The sequence below is a fragment of the Schistocerca serialis genome, chromosome 2 (genome assembly GCF_023864345.2).
Source record: "Schistocerca serialis cubense isolate TAMUIC-IGC-003099 chromosome 2, iqSchSeri2.2, whole genome shotgun sequence".
Lineage (NCBI taxonomy): Eukaryota > Metazoa > Arthropoda > Insecta > Orthoptera > Acrididae > Schistocerca > Schistocerca serialis.
In genome coordinates this window covers 360,050,442-360,070,346 of record NC_064639.1, presented here as the reverse complement: position 1 = coordinate 360,070,346, position 19,905 = coordinate 360,050,442, and the positions used below count along the sequence as shown (strand labels likewise).

Sequence of the window (19,905 nt, the reverse complement as noted above, 5' to 3'; positions counted from 1 at the left end):
GTTGAAATGACATCCCAATGGAAAATGGCATGAGAAAATGTGCAGGGGAAATGTGGATGTTTATCACTGAACATTAATGCTGGAAAACTGCATAAGATGTCTTTATCGAACTGTGAATGTCAAATGACAGATCATGATGCTGGTGAAGCATGACTCTGATAATTTCTATAGCTTCAGTTCAGACACATCAGTGATGCAACAAGTGAAGTGTCCTAAATATGCATTGTGAGAAAATTGAATATCTATTCCTGATTATGGATGAACTTTGCAGCAGTACATTAAGAGAAAATGTGAAAGTGTGTTCCTGACAATCTGAAACATACTGTCTAGTTTAATTATAATCCTAGAATGGCATGCAATAAAAACCATAAAAAATCGTTAACAGGATGGTTTATTCAGTTTTATTTAAAAATTATATTGGTGTCTGCAACTTGTTTTGGGACCTAATTTTCCATTTGCAGGTCATCTATTAATCAGACAACATGCACAACATTGAATCAATTAATCACCATATCCTTCATGTTGGTTTCAATTTAGCACTGTGCAGTGGGTTCCTGTCAGCTTCATATGCCATGGATATCATTAATCTGCAACTTCTAAAGTGGCAAACCCCTACTCACCCCAACAAGCTTTGATCCTGAAATGTGTCACATACTTCATTTTATTTTATAATTGTGACTGGACATATGTGATTAATGTTAATAAATGTAATCATTTTGCCGTTCTCTTTTGTGCTCACATTTCACAATTCAGAAAGTTAAAACTTATCTTTGAGTTCTATGGATTTTGTTTTGTATTGCCCGAAGCCAAAGCAATCGTTTGAGGCCTGTCCACTAGGCAATGAGCAGTTGACATTATATTAAATGATCATATTTGGGAAATTTCAACTGCTTTACTATAAACAACAATTTAGGTACTTGAAATTTTTTCAAATATTGCCATTCCAAGAAAGTGTATGGAATATTTCATTTTTACTTCCAAATAGTGGTAGTCTGTTACTCCTAGTACAAAGAAAAGTAAAGTTTGTGATCTCAACAAATATTTGGCACTGATGTCTAAGGAATTGGAGTATGTATTTCTGACAGAGATTCTTGCAATTACAATGCACTAAATTTTGTGAATCAGGAAAAAAATGAAGAGATTAGCAAATTTGATAGTGGATCTCAGCAAGGATAAGGTAATTGCATTGGACAAAGGTATTTAATTCCAGTTATTCTGATATAAACATATTGAGAGGATTCAAGTAAGTCACATTGTCATTGTGGACCTGACAAAGTGTGTCATTGGGAGGCGTTGGGTATAAAATCTTCAATCTTATTGAATGAATGTTTACAAGGATTGTATATCATAGTGCTTCCAAAAAGTGTCAGTGAAGTGGTTGTGGTTGTGATAGTGGTGATACCGAAGGCAGTGATTCCAAAAGATGTGTGGTGTTGCAGTGCATTATTTTGTCGAAAATAGAACATGAGGAGAAAAGAAAAATTACACATTAAAAGAAAAAGTTGTATGTAGCAGTAAAAAGACGGGAATCACTGGATGAATATACTGGAGGGGTATGTGGTCAGCACGCCACTCTCCTGACTGTTAATATTGACTTTTGTGTCTGATACAATTGTGTCTCCTTGAAATAGTTCCTCAGGTGCCCTCACAATACCGAGTAAACCCTAGTAGATTTTGTGTACTTTTCATTCCATAGATCCACAATGAGGAGATCCTCAAGGATATAATGTGGAGTACTGCATCAAGGATAATTATTTAGTGGTACATGACATCAAACATGGAGCCTGAATCTGCCAGTCTCACATGCTGATTTCTCAGTTGTGGTGACAAGACTCACTTCACTGTCAAAAAATTAATATTTTTATTATAATCACAATTATACACTACTGGCCATTAAAACTGCTACACCAAGAAGAAATGCAGATGATAAACGGGTATTCACTGGACAAATATATTATACTATAACTGACATGTGATTACATTTTCACGCAATTTGGGTGTATAGGTCCTGAGAAATCAGTACCCAGAACAACCACCTCTGGCCGTAATAACGGCCTTGATATGCCTGGGCATTGAGTCAAACAGAGCTTGGATGGAGTGTACAGGTACAGCTGCCCATGCAACTTCAACACGATACCACAGTTCATCAAGAGTAGTGACTGGCGTATTGTGAAGAGCCAGTTGCTCGGCCACCATTGACCAGGCGCTTTCAATTGGTGAGAGATCTGGAGAATGTGCTGGCCAGGGCAGCAGTAGAACATTTTCTGTATCCAGAAAGGCCCGTACAGGACCTGCAACATGCGGTCGTGCATTATCCTGCTGAAATGTAGGGTTTCGCAGGGATCGAATGAAGGGTAGAGCCACGGGTCATAACACATCTGAAATGTAACGTCCACTGTCCAAAGTGCCGTCAGTGCGAACAAGAGGTGACCGAGACGTGTAACCAATGGCACCCCATACCATCACGCCGGGTGATACGCCAGTATGGCGATGATGAATAACCACTTCCAATGTGCGTTCACCGTGATGTCGCCAAACACGGATGCGACCATCATGATGCTGTAAACAGAACCTGGATTCATCCAAAAAAATAATGTTTTGCCATTCGTGCACCCAGATTCATCGTTGAGTACACCACCGCAGGCGCTCCTGTCTGTTATGCAGCTTCAAGGGTAACCGCAGCCATGGTCTCCGAGCTGATAGTCCATGCTGCTACAAACGTCGTCGAACTGTTTGTGCAGATGGTTGTTGTCTTGCTAACGTCCCCATCTGTTGACTCAAGGATCAAGACGTGGCTGCATGATCCGTTACAGCTATGGGGATAAGATGCGTGTCATCTCGACTGCTAGTGATACAAGGCTGTTGGGATCCAGCACGGCATTCCGTATTACCCTTCTGAACCGACCGATTCCGTATTCTGCTAACAGTCATTGGATCCTGACCAACACGAGCAGCAATGTCGCGATATAATAAACCGCAATCGTGATAGGCTACAATCCGACCTTTATCAAAGTCAGAAACTTGATGGCACGCATTTCTGCTCCTTACACAAGGCATCACAACAACGTTTCACTAGGCAACGCCGGTCAACTGCTGTTTGTGAATGAGAAATCAGTTGGAAACTTTCCTCATGTCAGCATGTTTTAAGAGTCGCCACCGGCGCCAACCATGCGTGAATGCTCTGAAAAGCTAATCATTTGCATATCGCAGCATCATCTTCTTGTCGGTTAAATTTCACATCTGTAGCACGTCATCTTCGTGGTGTAGCAATTTTAATGGCCAGTAGTGTGCTTTAAAATGCAGTGTGCTTAAGTTTGTTTACTGCTGTTTTTGTGACACCATATATAATTGTTTCTTGGAATACTGCATGATCCATTTCATTGCATAGTGATTATCACTGGATGCTGTCAATTTATTACAGATGCTGATAGGTTGCATCCTGTAATGGGCAAGAACATCTGTGCAGGTATTTTCCATCATGTTTTATGTTTATGCCTAACATGCTTGTATTGCTCTGAATGTATGCTGAACAGATTGTGAGACATGCAGTTTATGGTTCATGGCCTAATTACGTAACTAGTTTACTTCTTACTGTTCATCTGCTCTTTGCATTAAACTTAATTTTTAACGTGCTTTTAATAAAAAATTGTCGACTTCCAATGGAAATGGTAACTGATTGACTGTATTAACTTTCCATCAAAGATTTGAAAGTTTTTTTAACCAACTACATAACAAAAGTTGCAACAAAGTTGTTACTTTGAATGTAATTTCACTAAATGTGACTCTTAAAAAAGGAAGGAACAGTACCTGAGGCGCTAAAGAGAGCAGAAAGTATGAACTTCCAAATATGTTACACAGTTGTCTTCAGAAATTTGTAGCCAAGGATGACAGTAGCAGATAACTCATGTTGGATTTATAGGACAGACTGTTTATCATTTTCATGTATAAAGTCCAAAAATGGGAAAACAAGTTAACACAAGATACTTTATTTGCAAATTGTGGGGAATTTTACTTTTATGACCTGCTAAACATGAAAGCACTTAACAAAATCTGTGTACGTTCATCCATAATTTATTTTAAATGAAGCACTTATGTGGAATAAATCTTTTTTCTCCCTCTCTCCGACACTCATTTTTCCAGCTGGTGTTCTCACGTAAGTTTGTCAGTGAACATTATGTTGATACATTATATGGCTTTTATTTATGTTTGCAGGTAGTAAGTATACACCAAAATTTGAAACTTTGACAGAAGGATTTACATCTCTTAAAATGGTGGGTCGTCCAAATGAACATGGTTCCCCTCCTCCACAAAGTGGCAAAACACCAACTCATCCATACACCTGGGACAGTAGCACATTTATGGGCTCAGAAGCAGATGATTTGGAGAGTGGTGAGTATATTTTGTTGTTTCTTGGGATTAATGCAACAGTATCATAGATAATTGAAATGAAGCAAATATGCCTGAATGTTTGCACCTGTGCTGATGATTTTTGAAATTTTACTGGATTTAAAGATACAGTAATCCAGCTATTTTTGAGTAATTTTCCTTGAGCCTAAGTTGTGTATGCACATACATCTGCTTGAAAGAGATGAGAAATTCTGAATGGCTTGTGAGAATATTCCTGTGTAGGATTACTGAAGCTCCAGTATAGATTCTTGTCCATAAATTTCAGTTTTCTCCATCACTTACTTTTAGCAAAATGAAATAATCACCTAGGTATTGAGGTGGAAACTCACTTCAGAGTGCATCAAACTGTTACATCATGAATCTTCAAAGGTCTCTCTGCAGTACAATTTGTGGAAGAATATGCCATGGGTAATTCTTCCATGACATTGCAATGTACTTACTGTTCCATGGAAATCTGAGTTTTTACAATTTTGTGAACTACAAGAAAGACACATGATGGTGCAACATACTTTGAGTACCTGAATAATCTGATTAGTATATTTCATCCATCATCACCAAAGAAATATAAATTCCTGCTTTGTGAGGACACATGTTGTCTTTTACTGTAACAAGTAAGGCGTGTGTGTCAGTGATGGTTGTCTCATTTGCGAGAGTCAGTCATTTATAATATTTTTCATTTTTGTGCACTGTTCCTCATTGCTCCATTTCATTGATAAGTTAGAAAATTATAATACTCATACAGAATTTTCTTGCATCCATAGTTACAGAAATTTTAAAGTAATCTCTGCAGTTTCATTTGTATTTATTCAACAAGACCATGACCAACTTTTCCTGCCAGCCTTTTCCAACTGACAACTGATTTACATCCTAGCAAATTCACAAATAAAACAGAATATTCCATTATTTAGTGAAATATTTAGGTATTTATATCTCGGTGTCAGTCATAAAAAACCTAATCCACAGCTAAGCATTACAGTAATACTTGAAGCACAAGCATTATTCTCCAACATGTTTTAATGTGTCCATGTAGTTTCTATCAAATTGATTTTGTATATTCTGAATAATGTCAGTGCATTTTCCAGGATAGCAGCACATTTGACATGACAGGTATAATCGTAAATTGTAGTCTTAAATTGTAGGTATGTCATACAACTAAGTAAATAAATAGATGTTCTATAGTGCTAAAACAAGAAGTAATTTTATTAACTGAAAATAAACTTTGAGTGTAAGATAATGAAGCTGTGGTTAATATGATAGCTGCTGAAATTCATTAAGAGTTTTTGATAAATGAATACCCAGCATTCATATGAACTATTTCTAATAAGTTTGGAAAAAGTTTTGTGTTCAATCACACATCAGATGAAAATAGATAATGTTCTTCGAGCACTTTTTATCTGAGACAACACAAAACAACACTAGGTTTTATGTTATTTCATAAAATGTTTGAAATGAAGCCATAACAGAAATTTCCAGTATTGGGCATTTGTAATATTGTGGTTCGGAAAAATCATAGCAGAAGAAGGGAATAGCTCAGGGTCTAATACACACAATGTTAGGCAAGATAATATTAATGTAATAAAAGGAATGAAATTCTGAGATCACAGTTAAGAGAGTCATTTGTTTGTCAACATCATCTTCCTAGTGGATCCTGCAGACAGTTCCACTCAAATAAGAATTCCATGGTCACACTCCCATCATATAATGTAATATTATATCATAAACTTTCCTTTAAAATATTACTCAGTTATTAACCTCTATAAGAGTTTACATTTAACATGGGAAAAAAATTACAGGTTGTGAAGAAGAACTGTTAACTCTTCAACATGAGTATGGCAATCGAACGACCGTTATACTGAAGCTGAAGGGGGATGTTGACATTATGCTAACACCACTTGTCCTAGAATCTCTGCAGAGGTAAGTTCCCATAATTTATTCTCACATTTTCTCTATAATATTGTGATCACTGAGACATTACAGTTCTTCATGAAGGTTTCACTGTTTAATTACTTTATGGATCTTTCAGATTCACTGATGCACTGACTCCAACGCTTTCATCTCTTCATCCTCTAACAGTATTAAATCATTTGCATTCTGAGTGCATAGGAAGAGTAGAGGCTGCAAATGTTTTGAATCGTGATGGGTACTTCAGCCAACATTTGCAAGCGAGCAGCAAACGGAGCACGGCAGAACGACCTGCTGGTGTCACTCCTCATGCAAAAAATGTGTATGAAGAATGCATTTCTACTCAGGCACAGGGCACTCTTATCCTACCAAAGGTAATGACACACACACACACACACACACACACACACACACACACAGTGCTAACTTGTCATAGCTGTATAGTTTTTGAAGGGCTTGCGGTTTATGTCTTAAATATGAATTAAGAGTTTATAGTGATGCTGCCCCATACATGAATAGAAAAGAAGTCACCTTATGGGAGGTTCTTTTGTACTGCTGTGCATTTTTCATTTCTACCTCCCCCCCCCCCCCTCCCCCAACTATCTCTTACCCAGTTACAGTCTACCCTACCAATCTGCCTGAATGCTGCTGCTCCCGTTTTCTCTTCTCTTCTCTCCTCTCCTCTTCATGATGGAACATTTCCAAGACTTGGACAGCTTATGTCTCTCGTGATGATTATGGTTTAACTTCATAGTTAACTGAGAATGAGGGGTTCTATTAGTCTTACATAGTATTGTAAATGAGATATCATTTCAGTCATTAAGAATAAAATTTCATTAAGTAAGGTTATTATAAGGCTGTGCCAGATTACATGTCCATCTTTGTCAGACTAGACCTGCATGTGTATGAAAGCCTGTACCTGTGAATTATGTTTTCTATTTTGAAACTGTAATATCATAACTTATCCTATACCCTTGTAAAATTTATCCACAAAAGATTAAAATTCCTACTACTACCACTACCACTACCACCACCACCACCACATTTTCCTGTGGATCGCATTCAGTACCACTTCGTTCACTGCTGAATACATTGTTATTTAACATTATACTGCATAAATGTTGAAAATCATGTGTTTTAAATCGTTTATGTAATCATAACACCGTGATTAATGGTAAGAATTTGTTCATGTGCATAAACTTCCTGAAGGAATTTTTAAAGTAATTTTGCAGGTTCCGGAAGTACTGAAATTTCTTCAGTTGTATAGTTTAAGGTTCCTTCCAACAGGTGGAGCTGAAATCTAAAAAAAAAATCAATGTTTTTGATACATACTTCATTTTTTTGCTCATTGTTTAAAATCTTGCTAAGCAAGTTAAGCTATGGTTTTGTGAATATTCTAATTTATTCAGTAAATACATAATATATTTTGCCTTTTCTTCATTGTGTAGAGTTGTGAGCTTATTGGCATGGTAGTGACATCTTGTAAATATGAGAGTGCTCTGAAATTTGATGGTTTTGGGTTAAGTGGAATGGCTCTTATCTTTTCTGTGTCAAAAATCATATTTGGTAGCTGTATTCTTAATGAGCATTTAAAATTTGCCTTTTGAATCATAATTTATTGGCTTAATGTTATTCTGTTGTACCATTCCTTTGATTGTGCCGCCAGTCATAACATTGGTAACGCCTGAAGATGATCATAATTGCCGGCCGCGGTGGTCTAGCGGTTCTAGGCGCTCAGTCCGGAGCCGCGCGACTGCTACGGTCGCAGGTTCGAATCCTGCCTCGGGCATGGATGTGTGTGATGTCCTTAGGTTAGTTAGGTCTAAGTAGTTCTAAGCTCTAGGGGACTGATGACCATAGATGTTAAGTCCCATAGTGCTCAGAGCCATTTGAACCATTTTTTTTTATCATAATTAGTATGAAAAAGAAATAAGGAAATTCTAAATAGCTTCTGCAGTAGATAGAAAAGTCCTGTCTTCCATAAGCTAACGCAATAAGTACCATTAAAATGGCTTGTTACAGTTTGGTCTCTATTTTTCTGTTATCATTTTGAAAAAAATAAAGATTAACAGTATTCTCCAATCAGACAGGGTATTATCTATTACGTAATAAATGAAATTGTGGAGCGGAGAAATATCTGACAACACTCCAGCTATTATTCTGCGTAGTAAATATAGTATTCTGTAATTTTTTTTTCAGTATTATAGCTGGATTTTAAACACACTGTTTTTGTTAATGCCCTATTGCTTTTCTCCACATGAAATAATAATGCATACAGTAGTGTGAAAGTAGTTTTTATTGTGAAATGAATAAATTTTGAAGCTATAGTATGTACTTGTTATACCTGTATTCTAACTGCTTTAAATTTGTTTCAGGTCAATATTACTTTGCTTCAAGCATCTGTTGTTGAGGAAATTATTTCATTTTCAGCTCTCGATAATTTACGTGACTTGACATGTGTATCACTGTTTGCGGTCTGCTTTGACAGCATTACTACAAGATTTCATTGTGGGAAACAGGTATGTTTATCAAATAGCCCATTCGCTGTACTAGGCTTGACTTACACAGCATAATTGCTGATTTGTGTGAAAAAATTAATGGGACCTTGTTTAAATACATAAATTACTTATAGACAAAGTAATTGGTGAAGAGGCTTAAGTTTAAATAACTCTTATAACATAGTCTTCAGGAGTGTAAGGTAAGGGCATACCAGTTCTAGTAATACCATGCCTAGCAAACCTGTGCAGTGATCAAACCAACCTTCTAGTTGAGGACAGCTTTACCTTTAGTTTTCAGACGGCAACTTTTATTGTTAACTATTTTCTTTTAAATCATCACCTAGTTTCTGCCTCTAAGTACATCAGTTTTTCATGTTTTCATTTTCTTATGAATCTTTTTTACTCCCCTACAACTTTGTTTCGTTTCACTATGTGATTGCTGTAGTTTTAATATTCGTTCTTTTTTAACGAATCTGAAAGCAAGATTCTGTTCACCCTACCTCTCTTTTAGTTATTTACAGTTGTTTGTTTTGTTTTATGTAATTGAATAATAAATTAGGCAACCTGAGAAAATGAAACTTCTGTTCTAGAATAATGTCAGTTGATTTAAAGTGATTTATCTTTATAGGCACGAGAGATGGTTCAGACATTCCAACGACCCTCTGTTCTGCCAAGTGGACAGAAGAAAGTGAGTGGCATCAGCAAGATGAATAAAGCCCTCTTCCCAGGTCATTCGACACCAGGCACTGCAACAGATATTCTGGGAGGAGATCCAGTTTATATAGAAACATCAGAGACTCAGCAGGAAGAACTCATTGTAACACTTTCAATAGGTTAGTAAAATGAGTCATTTCCCATAGCATGTTGCTACATGTACGGTAAAGGGCCTCTCTGGGAAAGCAGAACATAAAAAAGCTGTAATTTTTTACATTTTCTTGTTAAAATTTACATTTTTCTGTTGCTAACCTTTGTTCAAGGAAAGCGAAAATTGTTTGAATAATTGTTTTGTGTTTCCAGCTAAAAATACACTCAGGATGTTGTTCGCAATGCCAATCAATTGCAGTGAGAAAACCTCAATATTCATGTCATTCTATATCCACTCCGGAATCTGTTCAAAAAAGGAATATTATGGACTACCATCCCATTGATCACTAGGTCACTAGAATGTGGCATTTTGTAAATAGCTGAATGTCTCATTAATATCTTACAACTCAGGGATTTCTTAGATAAATTATTATTTATATTGAGGGGAGACATGCACATTCAGTATATAATACAAACTACATCAGGTAATCAGATTCTCTCCAACTAAAATTTGAAAATCTTAGCCACTAAGGCTAAAGTAATTACTGTCTTGGGGAGCTATCCAAATTCAGTCAAAAATTGTCATCAGTTGAATAACATTAAAGCCTACACCACATATCTATTATCTTGGATATGAATAAAATATAAAATGAAATTAATGCTGATGATCATGCTGTTTAGTACACTAAATCAGGCAAAAATATAATTAACGAGAAAACAGCTACCATAAAATATGCAATATAACCACAAGAATTCATAAATGGAAAGTAAGAAATGACTTTCAAATGAAATTCTACAAGGGATAACAATCGGTGCAGAAGAATATTGGTTAAGAGTGCTTAGGTACAAAAAAAGAGACCTTAAAAAGTAAGAAAGAAAGAAAGAAATGCAGTTCTTTGATTTGGTAAAAGCTTACACAAAGATAGACAAAAGTCAAAATGATGGTATGTGAAGAGAACTTGGCACAGGAGAGTGGAATCGTTACAATTAAAAATGTCACAGCTTTGTGCAAAAGTGAAAATTGTGGTTATGATTGACCACATATTATTGTTTATTCATAAATAGTAAACATTGTCTGTTGTTTGATGTACTTATTTGTTAGGAAACTATTCATTTTGAAGCTATATTCTTTATGTATAGGGATAGGGAAAAGTTGTTAATTTCAATGGTTTTTTTCTGTCACTTTATTTTTCGTCTAAGTTTTTTATTTCTGTCCTGTTTCATTGCTCCCAACAATTTGTTGAAAATGAAAATGTTTACAACGGGACTAACATGAGATTGACCCTCTTTTCGGATAGTTGTGGTTTTTATTCACCACAGAGTCTGTTTTATTCAATTTTGCCATTAAGTTTGCATTGCAGACTTTACTTGAGGTTTTGCAAAAATGCTTGCAGTCTTAAATTCTCGCACAAACAACTCCTCTACATTTTTAATGAACAGTGCATCGCATAACACTAGACAATGAATATGTGCTTTTTTATCATGAGCACCACTTTGTGTTACATTCAAATAGTCACTCACTCACTCCTCTCACTCCCTCCAACGAAATGACACAGCAAAGTACTCTGGACGCAGCATATGAGAGATTTACATTTGCAAACATGTGACAGCAACCAAATGAAGTATGGAAATCAGGGCTCCCAGCATTTTCTGTGGTAGGTCCATTAATGAGGACCAATTCTGCATCAACCATGTAAGTATTTTCCAGGCCAATTTTATTTTTCCTGCCCTGAACTTATTCATATCATCATCCCTTCTACAGTATCAGAATAAGAAACATTTGCATTAATTACAAATCGTGAAAGGTGCCTTATCTGTGAGTCAGCATCTCCATTATATGGTGAGTAGCTATCTATCCTTTTCATAATATTATAATTATTCCATCCTGGATTTTCCATTATTTAAACATTTGCATTAAATCTTTTAAATCTATGAGGGGCACTCAATAAATAATGCCTCACATCTGGTTTATTTCGTGAAAGTTAGCTAGATTAATATGTTATCTATCTTACTTTGTTACACAATTTTTCACCAATTGTCCCAATAATTTATTGTTATTTTGCTACACCCTGTCTTGCAATTGATTTCATATTCTATATTGACCACTGATGAAACAGAATAGACAGAAACCTTTTGTGCCTCTAACCACTTTTCTCCATCCTGTTAATCTCTATTCTTTTGTAGGAAAGATACATACACAGCTACGCAGGCTGAAAAATGAGAGCTCCATTCTGAAGGATGCAGTAATTACAGCTATACCAAGTCAGTACTCCCGTGTGTTATTTACATGTGCAAAGATTACATCTCCTCTTCGACCTGTTGATTTCTACAGCCATCATTTCTCAGCAGAATCAACAGCAGATACTGTGAGTAAATATTGCAAATCTGTGAAGCAGAGCACCTTAAACAAAGCAAATTTCAGCTGGTAAAGTCTTTTAGAAATTGTAATGTGTGAAAGAATAGGAAGGGTTGGGCTAATCAGAATTTGAACTTGTGAAGAAAACATAAGCAGAATACGGATTATGTCCATATGAAACAATTGAGCAGGTGAGATTCAGTGATTGAGCTGCATTACATCAGATTTAAGAAAACAGACAGCTAGTTAGCAAATGATAATCTTGGCAAAGAAGCTAAGTGTAAGCAGGAAATGCATTAAATCAACATTACAAGTATTACGACACATAATAAAGTATACATTTCACTCTTTCCTTATTATCTGCCAACGTAGATAAAAATCTTGTTTCCCAAAAAATTAAGTATGAAAACATCTACTACACATGATATTGCGTAGATTCCTAGTGTTGGAGTCATCTGTTTCATCTCATGAGGTGTACTTAAAAACAGTGCTTAAATGGAAGTATGTGCTTATACTCTCCGAAATGGCAACTGAAGCAGAGCATAATTGTGGATGGGTTGTAGCTTTATTGATATGAATTTTGCCTTGCAAGTCTCATGGCATTTGTTATTCGATTGCCTTATTGTCTTTACAAGATTTGGCAAACAGTTACTAAGTAACATACACAGTACTGCAGAAATTATTTCTTGATCTCATCATATTTATTGACATTAAGTTCTATATAGGTGGTCAACTTTGTAAAACGCAGAAAGCTCAATATTTTATAACAGATGAGTAAGCTACACCAGTTAACAAAAGTTTCACAAAGTTCACTTGTGGCAAAGACTAACATATTACTTCACACAGCTCTAATGAATCAACATAGTAACTGTACAAGTTGAAATCCTATCCTCAACTGATTGACACACTTTAACTGTCCCATCAACCTTTGTAAGTGACTCATATTTACAGACTCACATATTACAGTAATTACAGATTGGTAAAATACACGATTATTACATTTTACTTGTTTACATAAGAAAGAAACAATAAAACAGAAAAGCAAATGTGTTTAACCAAAAGCTGCATAACAAGAAAATAATAAAATAATAGGTACTACTTCATGGGAAACAAGTTTTAAAGTGCTTGGGGATTCCTAAAATTTCCCAAGAATTTCCAGGAAGTGAAAGTTTGCTAAATTGAATAATCATCAAACTAACATGTTATTTAAGTGGTAGTGTACATTTTCAGATACAGAAAAATCATGGCTACTAAACTATAAGAATGGATTTTGGAAAGAAATACATTTTTAGATAGGAATATTCTGGAACATGAAATTTTAATCTTGCTATTTTTCAAGGTTTGCTAATGTTGGGTTTGGTTTTGAACGGTCCTCCTTTGTTCTTGAAACTCATTGGAGTGAATATAGACAAACGAGTTTTCAGGTTACAGGGAAATGTGAGTTTTATTGTATACAAACATCCTTATTGTAAGATGACTATAAAAGAGTTGTACTTCACAGGGCCGCCCCAGTACAACTTCAAGCAACACTGAGGAAATAAGCACTGCAAATGAAGACAAACTTGGGTTTATTATGTTTGAGTGTGGTCTCGAAGGTGTCTCTCTGAAAGTAATAAAGAGGGCACTTTTTGAAAAAGGAGAAAATGGCAGAGATCAAGCAACAGCACAGGGAGAGACGGATACAGTTGGCAATGAATCTTCCAAGTCAAAAGATGATGTAGAATCCAACGAGAAGAGTACAGCAAATGTCACAGGTAAAATGCAAATTTAGGCAGTTATTCAGAAGTGAAGTTGTCCAGAAGTGATTGAAGTTTCTGTAACCTGGCTTTGATGATATCAGTACTTATTTGCAGAAGCTACACTTATTTTGCATTGTGTGATGAATAATAAAGTATTTGAAACAATGAATAACTCAGTTATACAGCATTAATGTTACTGTGCGTGCATGTGTGTGTGTGTGTAGGGGGGATAACTATTTTAAAACATTAGCACTTTAATTGTGCATGCATTTATTGTGATATATCTTAGAGCTGGCTCAAGTGCCATTCATGAAAAAATAAAAGTTTTTACCATATACATATTTTTAAGGTTCTGTTTGGTTTCCATTACTAATCCAGCAGACATCAAGTTTTGATCTATCATGGATGTGGTGTGAGAAATGCAGTGGATCTTATTATTCCTGGATCAACAGCTCCATGTTATCTTTTTGCTATTTAAGTAGAATATTGATTAGTTACTGAAGGTAATCCAGTGGATTTCAGATATCATCAAAAACAGCTCCCTATGAACTCCTTTGTTCGTATCTTTGGTTCTATCGACTTAGTGGTTGTTTAGTTAAGAAGCAAGTGTTTCCTCTGCCAAATACATAAGTTTGAACTGCAGAGTGATCATGTAGGTGTAGAGCTAGTCACACACAGTGTACACTTCACAAGATGCTTGCTGGCCCTTTTTGTTAGACTGTGAACAAACCTTTGCCTAGCTCACTCTTGTGGATACCTTCAGAATTTTTTACAAAATACCTTGTAGACTCTCCCAGCAAAGCACATATGCCTCTCATAAATGACAGGTGTACTCAGAAGATCTCTGTCACACACTATCAAAAAATTCCATTCTGTGGTTGTCATGGACTTTGATTCTTCTCACTGTGAGTGTGGGAAGATTTAGTGAAAGAAACAGTTTTTGAACATCTGACGTTTCTGCTTAATATTTTGTGATTTTGTACTTTGGTACTCCATGAGTCAGAACTAGTACTTTATTGATGTGAGGTGTCCATGTTACATATTTCAGATAATACTGTAATTTGGTTAGCTTACCTAGGCTTGAATTTGGTGAACCTGGGGTATCAGCACAAGAAGTCCTATTGTTTGATACCATCCAGGTATTCTTCAGCAACAGTGAGACTGTGATATGCATACAGGGATTCTGGCTTAACTGCCTAGATTATGATTATGATAGAAACCTCTGTAAAAGAAAATCCTGTGTTTGAAGCCTTGCTTCATCATTATCGTGGATGGACCTCTGTTGATGTGATAACAACCAGTCTCTGGAGGAACTCTCGTATCTCAAGTCTCTTAGGCTTGCTTAAGCATGCAGGGTCTTTTGTTTTTCTTGTTTCTGTTTGCTAGCATCGTAGAATTTGTTTGTCCATTCAAGTAGACTCTCCATATTCCATCTTTAAAACTTCTAATTGGATGATTGTACCCAGTTTATAGAGACTTCAGAAATTGTATCCCTTTAGAGAAAATGGATGAGGGTTACTTCTCAGAAATTCTGTCTCCATTTAACTAAGTGAATAGGTTGACCTTAACCATTTAAAGACTCCTGAAGTGGCAGTTTCATTATTGGGACTGTAAATGTCCAACAACCTGCAGTTTCCAAATTTCTGTAAAGCTGCATAACAGTTTTCATTCAGACAATGGTCAAACTGCTATTGATAGTAAGGATTTCTTGTCTGAATGGCTGTCTGTTGGCGTCACTGATATACACTGCCTTACAAAAAAGGTGAAGCAGACAGAAGGGGAGGAGAAAATGAAATGAAATTTTTTGGGTTGAGATGGTATGTGATCTCAACTTCAGTGACCAGAAAATCGAGTCATAATTACAAAGAACTTGGCAGAATGAGCCAACTTATCAGCTTGACATAGCAACTCCTCTGGCCAGAATTCATTCACTAATAAGGTTGGGGAGGATGTCATAAAGCTGTCATATCTTCTCTTGAGGCTGGGAAAAGATCTGGGGATCTTACTGACTATGGGGGAACCTGAAACACCCTGCAGACATTTCATAGAGACATATGTCATGTGTGAATGGACATTTTATTGTTGAAAAATGGCACCATATGAGAGGTAACACACCAGGACGAAGGATGTCCGTGATGTAGCGGTGTGCCATCAGAATTCCATCAGTCATACATGATGACTTCCCACATCATTACACCAGGAGTAACTCTGCTGTGCCTTCACCAAAACATTGGAAGTATAGGAGATCTCCTCAAGTTGCTGCCATACTCGCCAACAGTGGTTATCCAGGATAGTGCACAACTGCAATACATCACTGAACACAATACAACGCCATTCATGAGCTTGAATAATAATAATAATTGAAACCAACAGCTGTGTTGTAATCCAGTGTCATTTATTTAAAACATGCTACCAATTTCGACACTAAAAAGCATCATCTTCAGGCTCCAATTATATTGTCATCAGTGTACGAACCACACTGACAAAGGCCAACTGAGTCTTCAAATTTAAACAGTACAACTTATTAAGCATGTTATGCTAGCATGTGCAGTGAGTGCAGCAGGGCCAAAATCAACTGATTCCATATTGTCACAGCAGTAACAATCCCACCAATTGTCAGACTTGTCATCTGTTGTTTGTAGACTCCATTGGTCTTTGTCAGTCTGGTTCATACGTTGGTGACAGATTATGCTTGAGGCCTGAAGGTGCCTCTTTTTGACGTTGAAACTGCTAGCATGTTTTGAATAAACAATGTACCTCATGTTCAGCTGCTGTCCCGCTGTCCTCGATGGATTACCAGTAACCATTTGTGAGCATTCTGTGCTTCCCAGACATGGCACCAGTTCAAAGATTGCTGTTAGTATTGTGATATTAACAGTAGCTTATGCTTGGGACCGAAATTTCCTAGTCTGGGTGCTGCTAGTCTCTGATCGATGGTGTGGATAACATAGAATGTTACAGTGAAACCATCTAGTCTTCAGCATTCTTATGTAGCGCCACATTTCAAAAGCTTCTATTCTCCTCTTTTTTAAACTATTTATTGTCCATATTTCACTTCCATACAGGACTACACTCCACACAAATACTTTCAGAAAAGTCTTCCTGACACTTACATCTATACTCCATGTTAAATTTCTCTTCCTCAGAAACGCTTACCTTGCCATTGCTAGTCTACATTTTATATCTTCCCTACTTCGACCATCGTCAGTCATTTTGCTCCCCAAATAGCAAAACTCTTCTACTACTTTAAAAGTCTCATTTCCTAATCTGATTCCCTCAGTCCCACCTGATTTAATTCGGCTCCATTCCATTACCGTCGTTTTGCTTTTGTTGATGTTAATTTTATTCCTTCTTCAAGACACTGACTGTTCCGTTCAACTGCCCTTGCAAGTCCTTCGCTGTCTGTGACAGAACTACAATGTTGTCGGCAAACCTCGAAGTTTTTATTTCTTCTCCATTGATTTTAATACCTACTTCTAATTTTTCTTTTGTTTCCTTTACTGCTTGCTCAATATACAGATTGAATAACATCGGGGATAGGCTTCAACCCTGTCTTGCTTCCTTCCCAACCACTGCTTCCCTTTCATGTCCCTCGACTCTTATAACTGCCATCTGGTTTATGTTATGTACAAATTGTAAATAGCTATTTGCTCCGTCTTTGATCCCTGCCACCTTCAGAATTTGAAAGAGAATATTCCAGTCAACATTGTCAAAAGCTTTGTCTAAGTCTACAAATGCTAGAAACGTAGGTCTGCCTTTCCTTAATCTAGCTTCTAAGATAATTCGTAGGGTCAGTATTGTCTCGCGTGTTCCAACATTTCTACGGAATCCAAATTGATCTTCCCCAAGGTCGGCTTCTACCAGTTTTTCATTCATCTGTAAAGAATTCGTGTTAGTATTTTGCAGTCATGACTTATTAAACTGATGGTTCGGAAATTTTCACACCTGTCAACACCTGCTTTCTTTGGGATTGGAATTATTATATTATTCTTGAAGTCTGAGGGTATTTCGCCTGTCTCATACATTTTGCTCGTCAGATGGTAGAGTTCTACCATGGCTGGGTTTCCGAAGGCTGTCAGTAGTTCTAATGGAATGTTGTCTGCTCCCGGGGCCTTGTTTTGACTTAGGTTTTTCAGTGCTTTGTCAAATTCTTCACGCAGCATCATATCTCCCATTTCATCTTCATCTACATCCTCTTCCATTTCCATAATATTGCCCTCAAGTACATTGCCCTTGTATAGACCTTCTATATACTCCTTCCACCTTTCTGCTTCCCCCTCTTTCCCTAGAACTGGTTTTCTGCCTGAGCTCTTGATATTCATACAAGTGGTTCTATTTTCTGCAAAGGTCTCTTTAATTTTCCTGTAGGCAGTATCTATCTTACCCCTAGTGACATATGCCTCTACATCCTTACAGTTGTCCTCTAGCCATCTCTGCTTAGCCATTTTGCACTTCCTATTGGTCTCATTTTTGAGACGTTTGTATTCCTTTTTGCCTGCTTCATTTACTGCATTTTTATACTTTATCCCATTCTTGTCAATTGTTCCCTAATGTTCTCTCTTAAACACTCTACAACCTCTGGTTCTTTCAGTTTATCCAGGTCCCATCTCTTTAAATTCCCAACTTTTTGCAGTTTCCTCAGTTTTAATCTGCAATTCATAACCAATAGATTGTGGTCAGAGTCCACATCTGCCCCTGGAAATGTCTTACAATTTAAAACCTTGTTCCTAAATCTCTGTCTTACCATTATATAAACTATCTGAAACCTTCCAGTGTCTCCATGCCTCTTTCATATGTACAACCTTCTTTCTTAAACCAGGTGTTAGCTATGATTAAGTTATGCTCTGTGCAAAATTCTACCAGGCAGCTTTCTCTTTCATTCCTTACCCCCTTCCATATTCACCTACTACTTTTCCTTCTCTTCCTTTTCCTACTTTTGAATTCCAGTCTCCCATGACTATTAAATTTTCATCTCCCTTCACTATCTGAATAATTTCTTTTATATCATCATACATTTCATCAATCTCTTCATCATCTGCAGAGGATGGGATACTGTTGGTAGCCCCTTGGTTATCTGGGTGGTCAGTTGCTCAACTGTTACACATGTGTTCACCTGTACACAGCTCAACAGCCGTTGTTCACCCTTGATAAATATGTAAGCGCCGTGGTGCACCACAGTTTCCTCGGCACTGCATTTGGCTAGCGCAATTTTGTCACGGTTGGTATATTTTAACCACTGCGGCACACGAAATAATCTGCAGAGCTAGTTGGCATCTAAAGTTGTACTACTGTGGTAGGTGTGGGCTTCGTGTCCATCTTGGCTACCACAATGCATTCACTATGCTGTTTGTAATATCTAACCCACGCTCCTATTTTTTTTATTCATTATTAAACCTACTCCTGCATTACCCCTATTTGATTTTGTAGTTATAACGCTGCATTTACCTGATCAGAAGTCTTGTTCCCCCTGCCACCAAACTTCACTAATTCCCACTACATCTAACTTTAACCTATCCATTTCCATTTTTAAATTTTCTACCCTACCTGCCCGATTAAGGGATCTAACATTCCACACTACAAACCGTAGAACACCAGTTTTGCTTCTCCTGATACCGATGTCCTGAGTAGTCCCCGCCCAGAGATCTGATTAGGGGACTATTTTACCTCCGGAATATTTTACCCAAGAGGACGCCATTATCGTTTAACCATACAGTAAAACTGCTGTAGTTTCCCCTTGCTTTCAGCCATTCGCAGTACCAGCACAGCAAGGTCATTTTGGTTAATGTTACAAGGCCAGATCAGTCAATCATTCAGACTGTTGCTCCTGCAACTACTGGAAAGGCTGCTGCCCCTCTTCAGGAACCACGCGTTTGTCTGGCCTCTCAGCAGATACCCCTCTGTTGTGGTTGCACCTACGGTACGGCTACCTGTATCCCTGAGACATGCAAGCCTCCCTGCCAATGGTACCTGCAAGCCTCCCTGCCAATGGTAAGGTCCATGGTTCATGGGGTTACCTATGGAACAATATTTAGCAGTTTGTAGTATATTCTAGATTTATTGTTTAAATGTGTTTCTTGGAACTTGGTAAGGAGGCTTTCTGTTACTAATTTGATCTATCTTCAAGCATCTGTAAGTTCAGTTTTGAGCATCTCTGACTCCCTCCCAAGGGTCAAACAAATCTGTGACGATTCATGCTGTT

The 19,905-nt window shown here is 37.1% G+C and overlaps 1 protein-coding gene across 1 annotated transcript in view; it reads left to right on the top strand.

Annotated features, from left to right (window-relative positions):
• The window catches only part of LOC126457180 (transmembrane protein KIAA1109), a 507,473-nt gene that overhangs the window by 183,755 nt on the left and 303,813 nt on the right, over nt 1-19,905 (top strand). Inside the window, exons 33-40 of the mRNA XM_050093265.1 lie at nt 3,422-3,466; nt 4,213-4,389; nt 6,201-6,321; nt 6,431-6,683; nt 8,685-8,828; nt 9,436-9,640; nt 11,796-11,977; nt 13,469-13,721. Coding sequence (XP_049949222.1) covers nt 3,422-3,466; nt 4,213-4,389; nt 6,201-6,321; nt 6,431-6,683; nt 8,685-8,828; nt 9,436-9,640; nt 11,796-11,977; nt 13,469-13,721 — 1,380 coding nt within the window. The remainder of the gene's footprint in view (nt 1-3,421; nt 3,467-4,212; nt 4,390-6,200; nt 6,322-6,430; nt 6,684-8,684; nt 8,829-9,435; nt 9,641-11,795; nt 11,978-13,468; nt 13,722-19,905) is intronic.